Source organism: Mustela nivalis (genome assembly GCF_964662115.1).
Source record: "Mustela nivalis genome assembly, chromosome: 6".
In the NCBI taxonomy this organism is placed as follows: Eukaryota; Metazoa; Chordata; class Mammalia; order Carnivora; family Mustelidae; genus Mustela; species Mustela nivalis.
This window is the reverse complement of record NC_139025.1, coordinates 75,432,681-75,450,444: the sequence shown is the minus strand read 5'-3', so window position 1 is coordinate 75,450,444 and position 17,764 is coordinate 75,432,681. Positions and strand designations below refer to the sequence as shown.

Genomic DNA, 17,764 nt, shown 5'->3' with positions numbered 1-17,764 from the left:
AGGAGGGCAACCAGTTTGTTGTATCTAAAACGTCAAATTTAATAAGGCTTTACCTCTCCCTGAAAGCTCATGCCTATAGAGAAAGAGCTCCAGAAGGCATGGGCAGAAAGACCTGGAGTAGATGCTTTCAAATTTTCTTCAAAACACAGCTATATGGAGTGCCTGGGTGGCTCAGTGGGTTGAGCCTCTGCCTTTGGCTCAGGTCATGATCCCAGGGTCCTGGGATCAAGCCCCGCATCGGGCTCTCTGCTCAGCGGGGAGCCCGCTTCCCCCTCTCCCTCTGCCTGCCTCTCTGCCTGCTTGTGATCTCTGTCTGTCAGATAAATAAATAAATAAAAATCTTTAAACAAAAAAACAAAAACACAGCTATATGTGTTTTGCTCATTCAAGCCTCATTAACTTCCGATTTTCTTTGCTGCATAAAATTATTTCACAATAAGAAAGTAAGATAAACACATAAAAAGGACCTGGACAAACCCATTCACTACTTGTGACCAGAGACATGTCACTCCAATCATTCTACTGATTTTCCTTCTAATGGTGAATGCCACCAAGCTCTAAGATCCAGACTGTATTTCCAGCTTACTGAGAATATACCCTAAAGCCAAGCTCAAAACCTTGCCAAAGTGAGAGAGATAAAAACCTTCCATCAATTAGATCATATATTGTCAGAGGTAAGGACTAAGATTAATCTAGTGATCCGTTATCTAGTCAGGTTGATTATTGTGAGATATAATGATTATTTGTCAAAAATTGCTGAAGCATCATATTCTAGTCAATATAACTTTTAACCACATTAATGTAATTTATTTCCTTTTCACCATGTTAAATTCTTCTAAGGCTGTTTCATTCTTGGTACAATCTTCTACGCCTCTGTCAGATATTCTACCTATTCAAAGCTCATCATAGTCGGCTGAATAAAGGCCCCCAGGGACATCAGGTCCTCATCCCTGGACCTGTAAAGATTGTTTCCCCAAACCTTGTTTGGGGAAAATGGTCTTTGCAGATGTGACTAAATTATGGGTCTTGGGGCACCCAGGTGGCTCAGCCAGTTGGGCTTCCAACTCTTGATTTCAGCTCAGGTCGTGATCTCAGGGTTGTGAGATCAGGGCTATAGGATCTAGACCTGCTTTCGGGTTCCATGCTGAGCATGGAGCCTGCTTGTCCCTCTCCCTCCCCCTGCTCCTGTGCTCTCTCTCACACTCCATCTCTCTCCAATAAATCTTTTTTTAAAAAATTAAGGGTCTTGAGATGGGGGCATTATCGTGAATTATCTAGGCGGGCCTCAAATCCATCATGAGCATTCTCAGAGGAAACAGACAAGAGAAGCAAAGTTAGACACACAGAGGAGAAGATGATGTGAGGATGGAGGCAGAAGTTGGAGAGATGTGGCAAGGGATAGTGGCAGTGACCTGGCAGAAGCTGGAAGAGGCAAGAGACAGAGTCTCTGCTAGAGCTTCTGGAGGAAATACAGCTCTGCTGATGTCTTGATTTTGGCCCAGTGATACTGATTTTAGACTTCCAGTCTCAGGACTCAGAGAACACATTTCTGTTGTTTTAAGCCACCAAGCTGTTGGTAACTTATCACAGCAGCCACAGGAAACCAGTTTGGTTACTTCTTTTTTCAAATTACTCAGATAAAGGGGCAAAAGGAAGGTATTTTTTCCACTACCCTGTTAACAAATACATATACTTTGAAACAGGACAAAACCAGATAGGGAGGCAAACCATAAGAGACTCTGAATCTCAGAAAACAAACTGAGGTTTGCTGGAGGGGAGAGGGTGGTGAGGGATGGTGCAACTGGTGATGGACACTGGGGAGGGTATGTGTTGTAAGGAACAAAGGGTGTTAAGTAAGACTGAAGAATCACAGGCCTGTTTCTCTGAAACCAATAATACATTATATGTTATTTTTAAAATTTAAAAATAAATAAATATATGTACTTATTTAATATTTAAAAATATATTTCAATTGTCAGTTATCTCTATTCAGTTTCTATGTCCACAGGAAACCCTGTGGTATTTTGTACAGATATGGAATTTGATTAATGTTAATGGAATGAAGGAATAAACAAAGTTAGAAATAATGCCTCACCTTACGATATCTATTTCTGGCCAAGTAGCCTCGCAAATAAGACTGAAGAACAATAGTGGCTGATCGTCTTATCTTGTATCTCTTGCGGACTATATACATGCGCCAGTACTTCTGAATAATGGTTGCTGCCTTGGTTCTGCGTAGGAACTTAGCATAGCTGGCCAAAGAAAAGAGAGGTGCAGAGTCAGTAATCAGACAAACCCAGACTACATTCTGTACAGACATAAAGCACCAATAACTTCAGCAGAATAAGTAGTACCTCCATTGTTATTATTCTACTATTATACATGTTAAGTCATTTATTTGTAGGGCAATTTATAGTTCCTAAAAATAGTTTTGCATTCATTTTCTGATTTGAGTCTTCCCTAACCCAGCAAAGTAGGATGTCCCACATTCCCCAATATTACAGTAAAGAAAGTGAAGCTCAGAAAGCTTCTCTCTTTCTAGGACAGTGTTCATTATAGCTGACTGGCTGTCCACAGTAATCCCAAACTGATCACCACCAGCTTTCTTACATCTAGCCATTGCTAATGTGTGATGTTTTTCCCTCATCTACCTGTTTAGGCGTTTTGGGCGTAAGTTCTTTGCCATTAATTCATCTCCACTGATAGTTCTAAATTAAAATAACCCCATAGGTAAATCACACTCAAGTCTCATTCTCCTCCAGATCTCCTGTTAATTGCTGCTGAAAACTCTTCAGTGGAATCATTGTTAACCAGCACATATTCATGACTGTGTTAATTTAAGGAGGATTTTTTCAAGCCTACATAAAAGTAAAAAAACAAACAAACAAACAAACAAAAAAAAAACCGGAGGACAGGAGTAGGCAGTATTTTTTGTTGATGAATCTAAATCACTTATAAGGGTATTTAACTGTCTTGTGAGTAAATCTGTCCCTTTCTGAAACAGGAAGAGGCAGGGTGCTGTCTTTCAAACACGAAGACCCCTGAAAACTGTCCTCGGTTGGACAAGGAACCAGGTGGGCTGTCCAAGGTCCGGGGCTGTGAGTCAGGCTGGAGGGGCGACCAGAGACCTACCATCGGGCCTGGTAGCCTCGCACGTGTCTCTGCACGGTGATGGCCGCCTTGCGCATGCGCAGGTACTTCTTTCGCAGCAGCCAGCCTCGGATAGTCTTCTGGATCCGAATGCAGGCCGCCCGCAGCTTGTCTGCTCTCAGTTTTTCTAGGTAGGCCACTTGACCAGCACGGAAAAAGATCTTTGTCTTACCAAACTGGTATTTGTCCTTGTCCTGTTTTGTGGAAGAAATTGTATACTCAGAAGTAGAAATGATGACCATATAAATGAACTTCTAAAAGAGAAAAAGATATGTCTAAAAGCAGAATCAGTAAAAGGATGAATCTAGTAGCTAAAACTTGGGCTATATCGCCATTAACTAATGGAGCCAGATTTTTTTATCCTATGCAAGTCAAGCAAATAAAAGGAATTTTAAGGAAAACTGTAGTTTAAGAATTATTTTCCAGAATCATTCTACCTGGAATTATTATCTCTGGCCAAACACTTGGTTGTGGGTTATAGGCAATTTAAGTGTTTGCATTTTAAATATCTCAAGGAAATGGAGACGCTGACACTCGCTCTGATTGACTCGGGCTGTAAGCATTACATCAGGCTGTATGTTCCATGAGAAAGCTGAAGGGACAAAAATACCAGCATGAAGAATAAGGCAGGAAGCTATGTATGCAAAATAAGAATTAAACCACAAAAACTTGGCATATTCATATCAAGAGTTAAATTTGCAACAGTTATCTGTTGTCTTTAATCAACAGTATCTGAAAATAAACACAATCCTATAAATGTATCTAAAATCCTTGTACAAATTTTAAAACTCCTTTTATAAGAACATAATCACTTGTACAGCTCATCGATTTTGGATTACAAGCAGAGCAGAGCAGTAAACACAGACACATGCTATTTTTTGTCTACCACGTTCTTATCCATCTTATCTAGAAGGATGCAGCTTATTAACCATGCTCATGTCAAAAGAAGAATGGAATTTATTTATAGTAATCACTACCATGATCTGATAAGGCAAAACAAAGAAAATCACTTTTCAGTGTAAACAGTGTAAACAACCTATCTTGTATGTAAACCCAGAAAAAATCAGAAATCCCCATATATACCTAAAACATCTAAAATTATTTTAATTTAAATGCATAAAGCTTACATAGGAAGCATAGCTGGAGACAGAAGCAGGGCTAGAAGGTGGTTCCCCTCTCCTTCTCCCTGTCCCATCTCAGCTTCCCCACTCCACCCCTGCTCCCCTCTACCGGCAGCCTCCTCTGCACACCGCCCTGCACACTGCCCTGCACAGCCCTGAGCCAGACCTGGTATGGTCTGGGGACATCATGGTCTGGGTGTAGGATTGTTCCTACTTTCTGCTCTCCATTCTGATCTGAACCTAGGTTAGAAAGGGGTTGGTCCAAAGCCAAAAACATGATTCCTTTTACATATTACTAAGAAAGTAGCCTTAGTTCTTCCAAAGGAAAACAAAAGTTATTATTACCAAAGAAGAAATATTATATTTAGTTAATAGTCAGTAATCAGGACTAATTACCTCAAAGTGAGGTAATCCATTCAAACTAGTATAAATCAAATGAAAATATTTTTAAAAAAACCTTTTATGGGGAGCCTGGGAGGCTCAGTCATTAAGCAACGGCCTTCAACTGGAGTCATGATCCCTGGGTCCTGGGACCGAGTCCCACATTGGGTTCCTTGCTTGGTGGGGAGCCTGCTGCTCCCTCTCGCACTCCCCCTACTTGTGTCCCCCCCCCCCGCCCCCGTTAAATAAATAAATAAATAAATAAAATCTTTTAAAAACCTTTCATAAATCTTAAGTTCTTCATGAACTAGAGTACCTGTTCTCAAAATGGAGTCCTTAGAACAGCATGAGCATCATGTGGGAACTTGTAAGAAATGCATATTATTGGGCCCATCCCAGACCTACTGAATAAAAAATTCTGCAGGCTATCTCAGCAATGTAGTTTAATAAGCCATCCAGGTGACTCTGATGCATTCTAAAGTTTGAGAACTCCCTAGTTTGGCATACAGGACTTTTCAAACACCAACCTGTATTTCTTAACCAAATCCCTACTGTTCCATGTATCAATCTTATACTGAAAAAAACAAAACAAAACAAAACAACAGAAAAGCACTATACTGTTTTATGAGCAAATTCTATGCTTTCTTACTTCTTCACACCTTGCTCCCTATTAGGATACCCTTCTGCTTTTATACAATCTTACCAATTCTTCAGGGCCTAACTCAAAACATGCCTCTTCCATGAAATTGTTCCTCCTTCCCACAGTACATGTGGCTTTGCCTTCCTGTGACTTCTTTAGCATTTGACAGATACTAAGGCTTACTATACTGATCTCTAAAATGCATGAATTTCCAAGACAGACTATGTTATATTAGGACAAGACTTGCTTTTTCTTAATCACACAGTATCTGGCCTAATATCTACCATAAATAAGTATGTGATAAACTTTTATTGATAATGATCAAACTCTAAAAGGTGTGTGTCTCAAGTCTGGGTCCAGATCTCTCCAGACGTCACCATCCTGTTTCCTGACAATATACCATCCCCCTCACTAGGTCTAGCATCTTAGACACAGTGAGCCTTGACCTCTGAGACAGTGTGCCCCCACCCTCCCAACTCCAAATAATCTGGATTAGTGGTATTTGGATTTACCAGGGCTGTCAAACCTTACAATCACAAGGCCCTTGGCCAGTATGAAGATAAATGAAAATCCTTCTTACCAGTATCAGTTTCTCTAACACATTCTTGCATGTTTGCTTTCTGTCACTCAGCACATCCTTTTGCTTCATTAGGACACGGTAGCGGCTGAAAAATTCTTGGTAGGTCCACCTGTATGAAAACAACTCCCATCAGCTTACTGGAAGAGGTAAGACTCTCTCCCAGAGGGTCCCTTCCATATGAAACTGGTCACGCTCACCGTGAGGGGAAGCCCGCTGCACTGATGCGGATGGTTTCCAGGACACCACATGCTCTCAGCTGCTGCACCGCCCTCTTCTCATCAAACCTATGTATAAAAGGGAACATCAGTGACATACAAAAAAGCTTGGCTGCAGCCACAAATTACCCTCCTCAGTCCAGAGAGCAAACTCTTTTGTAAGGAGTCAAATGGAGAAATTAAAAAAGAAAGCATTCAAAAGTTGGAGCAGGGATCACAACAGCAAATCCTGCGGGGAGGAGACAATTAGCAGTAAAATAAAAAGCAGAGCCATAAATAGGATCTGTAGTTCACACCACACACCTGTAACAAATACCACTGGGCATATTTTAAGAACCCTAAAACTCCTCAGTACTTTGCTCTTATTTATTAAATGGCTTGCTGTGGTCAGATGTTCTCTTGTTTCTTTAGCTCACCATATATAGCTTCCTTAGAATAAAGACTGGCCAACTCTGGAGATTTCTCTAAGAACAAATTAAATACACCTCATCCAATTATTTTTTTTTTAATATTGCTGTTCTAAAAGTTCCATTCAACTTTGTGGGTACATACAAAGGATTTATAGTGTCTATACCAATAACAATTATTTTCACTTTGTACTATATCTTATATACTTTGTTTATTTTACTCTAGACAAATGGCATCTGAACATTACATTGACACTAAGAGAGGAAGTAGCAAGGCCGGCCCTTGCTGAATGATCACTCCTTGTTCTCCCCCATTTAAGCCCTAAGCACCCTATCCTAGCATGCTGTGCTGTCCTCTCAAGTGTTCTGTTGGCCATAGGAGATGGGGTTGGCTGATGGAAGGTAATGGCCCCTAAGGTTGTCCAGGAGAGTGGCCCAGGCGGTGGCAGCTTTTTCTGTCTCCCATTGCCTCCAGAAAGGGCTTCTTGGCAATCAGGAGGATATATAAGTCTTTCATAACTGCCCCTGCATCTAAGGCAGAATCTCAGAGGGCAGGGTTGGCAGGGTGTAGAAAATGAGCCCTCATTCCCTATGCAGTGGGAGTGGGAGTTATAACCTTTGGTAAATGTGCTTAATCTGACCTATAAATTCCCCTTCTAGAAATAGATTATCCTAAGAAGATAATTGGGCAAATATACAAGAATGTTTGGCAAAATATATTTATCATATCATAGTGGGAATAACCTTAATGGTCATCATTTAGGGAATAATTTAAATAAATGATGGCATATCTATACAATGAGAACTATGTAGTCATTAAAATGATGATATGGATTTTTATTTACTAACTTGTAAAGCATCCACAATTTACTGAGTTAAAAGCAGACACAAATCCACAATTACAGCACAATCCCCTCTGATTAGTGTCTCTCTCTCTCTCTCTCTCACACACACACATACCCACATACCATAGCAGGGAAGGAAGGGATGTTGGTTGGTGGTCAAGAAGGATGTATATGAGGTAATACCTGTCATCTCAGTGTATCATGAACGTTTTTCAATTTTTTATGCTATTTTATATTTTTTAAAAATTGTTTTTACAATGCATATGTATTACTTTTAAAATTAGAGAAAAATGTCCATTTTGAGAAGAAAAAAAAACTTCCCCCTCATATATGATATTTGATGTAGGGCAAGACAGTTGGTAATGGTACACAGACTCTGAGGGTTTAAACAGCTGAAAAGTAGCAGAGCAAACTGCGAACCTTCACCAAGGCAGCCTTATTCCAAAGGGCTCTAGTTTTAACTAATGCCCAAATAAACAAAAGCCCAGAAAGATCTTGAATTAAAGTAAAATCTAAACAGAAAGTCAAACTAGGAATGCCTGGTTGACTTCAACTTTTAAAAATCTTCAAAAGGCCAGCTGCTATTTTATTATCATATTCTCCAAATGAAATGAAAACTAAAACAACAACAATAACAACAAATATATTAACTAGTAATTTCCCTCTACAAAACATGAAGATTGACCCAAATTATTTTTTTCCTTCTGCTAGTATGGGAATCCTTACAAGACTTGGATGCTTTCTAATTCAAGTTGAGAAACACTTACGTGAATGGAAACTTGAAGTCATTGGGCTTAATGCAGCGCACATAGTGAGGAGTAGTAGCATTGAGGGTCTCCATTAGCAGGTGAAGGGAGTTTCGGAACTATACAAAAAACAAAACAAAGAAAGGGTCATCAAGGTTTTATCAAAATCGATATTGTAAAAACAATTTAAAATATTTTTCCAATGACACTCCTGGAGCTTTGGCGATGATTTTGCCTCCTATGAACTTGACCCAGCCTCAGAAGTGGGGCTTTAGGTTAAAATCTGCTTAAATCCTGCCATTTATATGCTTATTCTACTAAATATACATTTGTTTTCCTCCCACCATTTTTCCCAGCCACCCCTTTCCACAGACTTATCTTCTTAGAGCTGTTTTAGGTTCACAGCAACATTAACTTAAGAAAGATTTTTCCATAAGCCCCTGCCCCCTTGTAGGCACCAACTCCCCCATTATGAGTACCCTCAACAGAGTGGCACATTTGTTAAAACGGGTGAATCTGCTCTGACAAATCACAGTCCCTCAAAGTCCATCATTTACATCAGAGCTCACTCCCCTCCTTTAACATAGGCTCCTGTAGCTTCCTGTTGTGAACTCAAAATTTTGACTAAAAATATAACCTTACTTGAAGAATATTAAGTCAACTTATCATGCACACTGGGAATTCTGCCACAAGAGACCAAAAACGTATGTGACTTCCAAGAGCGCAGGTAATGAGCGGGACAATGGGAGAGGACAGCCAACATGGCTGCCATCAGGGACACAGAGCCTAGAGGCTCTGCACCTGTGTCAGGCCCTGCTTCCTATTTCAGCTGGGCACAAGGTTCGCCCTCTGACTGGCTTCTCGTCCCAAGCCCCCAGCCTTATTCAGGCACTATGTGTGAGTGCAGTATTTCCCAAGGCCCACAGAGCCGAGGACTTCAAAGAAAGGAGAGGGCTCTGCTCCAGCACTGAGGGAGCTGTTGCTCTGTACAAATCCAGAGAGGAAACAACTAGAGGACAAACCAAGGGTAGCAGTGGTCTGCCAGGGAGGATATGTACTCCAAGAATCAAGACCTAGAGGAAATTATTTTGGGAAAGGCTTAAGCAGAGTCATGGGTCTAAAGCTGGGTGGAAAGGAACAGTGGGGAATGGTGTTACATATTCTCATAGTGAGAGCTCTAGCCTCTCCCCACCTGAGGACCCCATCTGGGGAGCTGACAGAAGAAAACCTGGGGCTTCCACTGAGCTTGAGGGGACAGGAGCCCTGCAATGGCAATTCCCTGAACTCACCTGGTGCCCCACTGTTTTCTTGTGCTCTTTGGCTGTCTGGCCGGGTCTGCCTTTGGTGGGCTTTGCTGGAGTGCGGGTGAGGGGTGTGCGTCCTGATGAGGTGGCTGATGTTGGACTGATGGCCTTCTCATCATCTTGAAATAATTCTGGTAGCATCTTAAACTGAGCCAGAAATAACAAAAGATAATTATACTTTAAATAAACTCAAGTGTAGGGGTGCCTATGTGGCTCAGTCGTTAAGCATCTGCCTTTGGTTCAGGTCATGATCCTCAGGTCCTGGGATCAAGCCCCACATGGGGCTCTCTACTTGCTGCTCGGTGGGGAGCATGCCTCTCCCTCTCCTGCTTCCCCTCCTGGTATTCTCTCTCTCTCGCTGTTTCTCTCTGTCAAATCATTAAAATCTTTAAAAAATAAATAAATAAATAAATAAACTCAAGTGTAAACCTTCACAGAAGACTTGGAATCCATAGGGCTTCCCTTCTTACAGTAACCCTTTCAAAGTCTCATTCCAAAAACAATCAATATCTGCATTAGGAAACAAAGACATGAGAGGAAGGTGATACCAATGCAACAAAAATACAGGAGGTGATATCTCAATGTGGTTTTAATTGATTAAATTACATATTTAGAAAATGGGATATGACACAAAATTAAAATAAAACATTTCTGTGTATTTCAACATGGAAAGATCTCATAGTGTTGAATGAAAAATGCAAGCTATAGTATAATAAAGCATTGTGCATAAAAAAAACAAAGAAATACTTACTTATAGATACTTATGTGTATTTAAAAATTAAAAGCATGAACTAAAAAGTTAAAAAAAATATAGGAGGAAAAAAATGTAGTGATTCTATGACCATGTTTGGGGGAAACAAAGTCAAAACTACTCCCTTAACTCTTGAAATCCTAATCTACAGAAAATGGCCACTATTAACAGATTGCTGGCTTTGAACTATAATTATTTTATGAGCAAAATACTAATTGCAAGTCCTATCTAATTACTTTAGTTCCACAAAATGTTCTATCACCCTTCATTTGTCTACCTACTAACTCAAATGGTGAGCACCAGCTAAACAAACTCACTGAAAATCTCGGCAAGAAGGCTATGGATCAACAACACAGAATTCTAAGGAAAACATTAACCGAGTTAATGTTATGGAAAACAACACAGAGTTATAAGGAAAAAATTAAAAACCCTGCCCTTGTCCTGTAACCTTTTATATTTGCAATCAATTTTGTGTTGTACCAGGTTTGCACTATGAAAGATTATAAGATCTGGCATTTAACAAGTGGATAGATGGTATTAGTTAGTATGGAAGGGAGACATTTTATGGCAGGAAAGAGATTTCAAACTAGCCTACAGGAACACCATGACATATGCATATATCTTTATAATAGTCACACATTCCACATTAAATAAACCCTTCAAATTATAATAGCAGCTACCAATTATTTGTCTAATAATTTCAGACTATCTCCAGAAAAAATCATATCTTAGGAGAGTTCTTCCGTTAAAAAACAAAATCAGAGAATTTCATTTGCTCTTAATGTGTATTTAATCATAAGGGTAATTTAGGAAATAACTCACAATGTATAAAACAAATTGTTACACAAAACATACCAATAATGGTTACTTGCTACACAAATGAATCTCTTCATCCCTTTTAAAGGGTTGGCTATAAAGAGGAAAACATGTTGCACCACTATCTCGTATTACAATGTTAAAGCTGCATTCCAAACAGGAATGAATAGATTTGATTTGAAAACCCAAGGTATGTGTATCGTGCACCATCCTCCAGCTCCAGCTACAACAAAGCTGCATACACTGCAATTACTCCCAATGGACTCCTCAGAACATATCGCTACCTTCTGATAATTAAGGACCCACCAGCCAATCAGAAAAGTTAGTCAGAACAAAGACACAAATGATTACGGGTACCTGGGCAATAAGAACCTGTGAATGTTCCATTTAATCTAAACTACCTAGGCAGAGTAATGACATTAGAATTTTATGGTTTTCATCACCATTCATAAATAGAAATGATTTTAAATGTAACTTAATAGTACTCAGGGACTGCCACTGTGAGAGAATTTTCTCTTATACATCAGTCCTCTAAGCTATAAAGCATTAATGTCCAGTGCTTATGAGTATAAGTGAAAAACTGACTTCTTTATAGACACATAGAGTCATTATTTCCCCGAGAGTTAAAACTAGAACTTAGTCTTGGCTAACAGACAGACGAAAAAAAGCTCAATATCACTCGGCATCAGGGAAATACAAATAAAAACCACAGTGAGAAACCACCTCACACCAGTCAGAATGGCTAAAATTAATAAGTCTGGAAATGACAGGAGTTGGGAAGGATGTGGATAAAGAGGAATCTTCCTACACTGTTGGTGGGAATTCCACCTGGTGCAGCCACTCTGGAAAACAGTATGAAGTTCCTCAAAAAGTTTAAAATAGGCTACCTTGGGGCGCCTGGGTGGATCAGTGGGTTAAACCTCTGCCTTCGGTTCAGGTCATGATCTCAGGGTCCTGGGATCGAGCCCTGCATCGGCAGGAAGCCTGCTTCCCTTCCTCTCTCTCTGCCTGCCTCTCTGTCTACCTGTGATCTCTGTCAAGTAAATAAATAAAATCTTAAAAAAAAAATTTAAAAGAAAATAGGCTACCTTACGACCCTGCAATTACACAACTGGATATCTGCCCCAAAGATACAAATGTAGTGGGCACATGCACCCCAATGTTTATAGCAGCAATGGCCACGATGGCCAAACTATGGAAAGAGCCCAGAAGTCCATCGACAGCTGAATGGATAAAAAAAATATGTGTGTGTGTGTGTGTATACACACATATATATCTATATATATATCTATACACAATGGAATATTACTCAGTCATCAAAAAATAAAATCACACCATTTGCAATGACATGGATGGAACTAGAGGGTATTATGCTAAGTGAAATAAGTCAATCAGAGAAAGACAATTATCATATGATCTCACTGATATGTGGAATTTAAGAAGCAGAAAGAAGACCATAGAGAAAGAGAGGAAAAAATAAAACAAGACGAATCCAGAGACAGAGACAAACTGTAAGAGACTCTTAAACATAGAAAACAAAATGAAGGTTGCTGGAGGGCAGTGGGATGGAGGGAAGGGGTGGCTGGGTGATGGACATTAAGTAGAGCATGTGATATAATGAGCACTAGGTGCTATATAAGATTGATGAATCACTGGCCTGTACTTCTGAAATCCATAATACATTATATGTTAATTACTTGAATTTAAATTTTAAAATGTTTATAGAATATTCCCTCAGAATTTAAAAAGATTCTCTTAGAATAAACGAGGGAAATAAAAGTGCTGGTCACTAGTCTAAAAGATTTACATGAATAATTTATTTTTTAACGAATATTTCAATATTCATTTTGCTAAACTAAGTTTACTTTCAATTATTTTGAGTGCATAAGACCATGTTTCCAGTGCATCCCTTTAAAATAATACAGCAGGGTGCCTGTTGGCTCAGTAGGTTGATTATCTGACTCTTGATTTCAGCTCCAGTCATGATTTAAGGGTTCTGGGATGGAGCCCTGAGTCATGCTCCCCACTCGTCAGGGAATCTGCTTGTCTCTCTTTCTCTCTCCCTCTGCCCCCAAACTCACTAGTGCTCTCTCTTTCTAAAATAAATAAATGATTCCTTAAAAATACATACATACATACATACATACATAATAAAATGATGTAGTAAAAACCTATTTTCTTTCATAATCTCTCACAAAGGCACAATAGAGTCTAGAACCACTGTGCAGACAATAATTTCACATAAAACTGAAAGACAACAGGGGAGCCTGGGTGGCTCAGTCGTTAAGCATCTGCCTTGGGCTCAGGTCATGATCTCAGGGTCCTGGGATCGAGACCCAGGTCAGGGTCCCTGTTCCACGGGGAGCCTGGTTCTCCCTCTCCCACTCCCCCTACCTATGTTCCCTTTCTCACTGTGTGTCTCTCAGTCAAATAAACAAAATCTAAACAACAACAACAACAACAAAAAAAAACAAAACCTGAATGACAACACTGCATAGTGGTTAAGAGCAGACTCTGAGCCAGACAGCCTTTGTTTTAACTTTGCTTAAAAACACAACAGCTGGGGGAGGAGTCAAGATGGCTGAGAAGTAGCAGGCTGAGACTACTTCAGCTAGCAGGAGATCAATCAGCTAGATAGCTTATCTAAAGATTGCAAACACCTGCATATCCATCGGCAGATCGAAGAGAGGAGGAACAGCAATTCTAGAAACAGAAAAACAACCACTTTCTGAAAGGTAGGACTGGTTGAGAAGTGAATCCAAAGCGACGGGAAGATAGACCCCAGGGGGAGGGGCCAGCTCCGGAAAGTGGCGGAGCAACAAAGTGGCGGAGCAATGGAGCACAAAATCAGGAGGTCTGTTCCGCTGAGGGACATCACTCCAGAGGCTAAACCGGGGCAAAGCCCATGCGGGGTCAGCGTGGCATCAGATCCCGCAGGGTCACAGAAGGATCGGAAGTGTCTGAGTGTCACAGAGCTTGCGGGTGTTGGAACGGGAAAACCGGCTATAGAGACGGAGCCGACAGTAAGATCACAGCTCGGGGATACCTTGAACCGGTCGCAGGCTCGGTGAGCTCGGAGCACAGCCAGAGGTCAGGCAGATGGGCGTTACTAGGTGCTGTTCTCTGAGGGCACACTGAGGAGTGGGGCCCCAGGCTCTCAGCTCCTCCAGGCCGGAGACCAGAAGGCCGCCATTTGTATTCCGGTCCTCCTGAACTCTAGGGCAAGCACTCAGGGAACAAAAGCTCCTGAAAGCAAAGCTGAGAGGATTACCCAGCCAGACCCCTGGTAAAGGTGGTGCAATTCTGCCTGGGGCAAAGACACTTGAGAATCACTACACCAGGCCCCTCCCTCAGAAGATCAACAAGAAATCCAGCCAAGACCAAGTTCACCTACCAAGGAGTGCGGTTTCAATACCAAGGAGAGCAGCAGAATTCCAGAGGAGGAGAAAGCAAAGCACCAAACTCATGGCATTCTCCCTGTGATTTTTTAGTCTTGCAGTTAATTTAATTTTTTTCTTTTTCTTTTTTTGCTCTTCTTCTGCTAATTTTTTTTTAAACTTTAACCCTTTTCTTTTTTTATATATTTTAACTAGTTTAATATATATATATATATATATATATTGTTTTATACTCTTCTTTATTCATTTTCTTTTTTTAATACTTTTCTTTTTTTTCTTTCTTTTTGAACCTCTTTCTATCCCCTTTCTCCCCCCTCACGATTTGGGATCTCTTCTGATTTGGTTAAAGCATATTTTCCTGGGGTTGTTGCCACCCTTTTAGTATTTTACTTGCTCCTTCATATACTCTTATCTGGACAAAATGACAAGGCGAAAAAATTCACCACAAAAAAAAGAACAAGAGGCAGTACCGAAGGCTAGGGACATGATCAATACAGACATTGGTAGTATGTCAGATCTAGAGTTCAGAATGACAATTCTCAAGGTTCTAGCCGGGCTCCAAAAAGGCATGGAAGATATTAGAGAAACAAGCCTTTCTCAAGAAACAAGAAAGGTCTCAGGTACACAACCTAACCCTACACCTAAAGGAGCTGGAGAAAGAACAAGAAAGAAACCCTAAGCCCAACAGGAGAAGAGAAATCATAAAGATCGAGCAGAAATCAATGAAATAGAAACCAAAAAAACAATAGAACAAATCAACGAAACTAGGAGCTGGTTCTTTGAAAGAATTAATAAAATTGATAAACTCCTGGCTAGACTTATCAAAAAGAAAAGAGAAAGGACCCAAATAAATAAAATCATGAATGAAAGAGGAGAGATCACAACTAACCCCAAAGAAATACAAACTATTATAAGAATATACTATGAGCAACTCTACGCCAACAAATTTGACAATCTGGAAGAAATGGATGCATTCCATAAACTACCACAACTGAACCAGGAAGAAATAGAAAGCCTGAACAGAACCATAACCAGTAACGAGATTGAAACAGTCATTAAAAATCTCCAAACAAACAAAAGCCCAGGGCCAGACAGCTTCCCAGGGGAATTCTACCAAACATTTAAAGAAGAACTAATTCCTTTTCTCCTGAAACTGTTCCAAAAAATAGAAATGGAAGGAAAACTTCCAAACTCATTTTATGAGGCCAGCATCACCTTGATCCCAAAACCAGACAAGGATCCCATCAAAAAAGAGACCACAGACCAATATCCGTGATGAACACAGATGCGAAAATTCTCACCAAAATACTAGCCAATAGGATTCAACAGTACATTAAAAAGGATTATTCACCACGACCAAGTGGGATTTATTCCAGGGCTGCAAGGTTGGTTCAAAATCTGCAAATCAGTCAATATGACACAACACATCAATAAAAGAAAGAACAAGAACCATATGATACTCTCAATAGATGCTGAAAAAGCATTTGACAAAGTACAGCATCCCTTCCTGATCAAAACTCTTCAAAGTGTAGGGATAGAGGGCACATACCTCAATATCATCAAAGCCATCTATTAAAAACCCACTGCAAATATCATTCTCAATGGAGAAAAACTGTAAGCTTTTCTACTAAGGTCGGGAACACAGCAGGGATGTCCTTTATCACCACTGCTATTCACCATAGTACTAGAAGTCCTAGCCTCAGCAGTCAGACAACAAAAGGAAATTAAAGGCATCCAAATTGGCAAAGAAGAAGTCAAATTATCACTCTTCGCAGATGATATGATACTATATGTGGAAAACCCAAAAGACTCCACTCCAAAACTGCTAGAACTTGTACAGGAATTCAGTAAAGTGTCAGGATATAAAATCAATGCACAGAAATCAGTTGCATTTCTCTACACCAACAACAAGACAGAAGAAAGAGAAGGAGTCAATCCCATTTACAATTGCACCCAAAACCATAAGATACCTAGGAATAAACCTAACCAAAGAGGCACAGAATCTATACTCAGAAAACTATAAAGTACTCATGAAAGAAATTGAGGATGACACAAAGAAATGGAAAAATGTTCCATGCTCCTGGATTGGAAGAATAAATATTGTGAAAATGTCTATGTTACCTAACGCCATCTACATATTTAATGCAATTCCTATCAAAGTACCATCCATCTTTTTCAAAGAAATGGAACAAATAATTCTAAAATTTATTTGGAACCAGAAAAGACCTCAAATAGCCAAAGGGATATTGAAAAAGAAAGCCAGTGTTGGTAGCATCACAATTCCGGACTTCTAGCTCTATTACAAAGCTGTCATCATCAAGACAGCATGGTACTAGCACAAAAACAGACACATAGATCAATGGAACAGAATAGAGAGCCCAGAAATAGACCCTCAACTCTATGATCAACTAATCTTCAACAAAGCAGGAAAGAATGTCCAATGGAAAAAAGAAGTCTCTTCAACAAATGGTGTTGGGAAAATTGGACAGCCACATGCAGAAAAATGAAATTGGACCATTTCCTAACACCACACACAAAAATAGACTCAAAATGGATGAAGGACCTCAATGTGCGAAAGGAATCCATCAAAATCCTTGAGAACACAGGCAGCAACCTCTTCGACCTCAGCCGCAGCAACATCTTCCTAGGAACATCACCAAAGGCAAGGGAAGCAAGGGAAAAAATGAACTATTGGGATTTCACCAAGATCAAAAGCTTTTGCACAGCAAAGGAAACAGTTGACAAAATCAAAAGACAACTGACAGAATGGGAGAAGATATTTGCAAACGACATATCAGATAAAGGACTAGTGTCCAGAATCTATAAAGAACTTAGCAAACTCAACACCCAAAGAACAAATAATCCAATCAAGAAATGGGCAGAGGACATGAACAGACATTTCTGCAAAGAAGACATCCAGATGGCCAACAGACACATGAAAAAGTGCTCCATTTCACTCAGCATCAGGGAAATACAAATCAAAACCACAATGAGATATCACCTCACACCAGTCAGAATGGCTAAAATTAACAAGTCAGGAAATGACAGATGCTGGCAAGGATGCGGAGAAAGGGGAACCCTCCTTCACTGTTGGTGGGAATGCAAGCTGGTGCAACCACTCTGGAAAACAGCATGGAGGTTCCTCAAAATGTTGAAAATAGAACTGCCCTATGACCCAGCAATTGCACTACTGGGTATTTACCCTAAAGATACAAACGTAGTGATCCAAAGGGGCACGTGCACCCGAATGTTTATAGCAGCAATGTCCACAATAGCCAAACTATGGAAAGAACCTAGATGTCCATCAACAGATGAATGGATCAAGAAGATGTGGTATATATACACAATGGAATACTATGCAGCCATCAAAAGAAATGAAATCTTGCCATTTGGGACAACATGAATGGAAC

General features: G+C 40.0%; 1 protein-coding gene across 4 annotated transcripts in view; it reads right to left on the bottom strand.

The window, feature by feature from the left end:
- Positions 1–17,764, bottom strand: part of MYO5A (myosin VA) — a 193,863-nt gene that overhangs the window by 59,311 nt on the left and 116,788 nt on the right. For all 4 annotated transcript variants that reach the window (XM_082734712.1, XM_082734713.1, XM_082734714.1 and 1 more), the window contains exons 15-20: positions 9,375–9,536; positions 8,107–8,204; positions 6,070–6,156; positions 5,873–5,981; positions 3,133–3,344; positions 2,096–2,252 (exon numbers count right to left, since the gene is read on the bottom strand). In XM_082734712.1, coding sequence (XP_082590838.1) covers positions 2,096–2,252; positions 3,133–3,344; positions 5,873–5,981; positions 6,070–6,156; positions 8,107–8,204; positions 9,375–9,536 — 825 coding nt within the window. The remainder of the gene's footprint in view (positions 1–2,095; positions 2,253–3,132; positions 3,345–5,872; positions 5,982–6,069; positions 6,157–8,106; positions 8,205–9,374; positions 9,537–17,764) is intronic.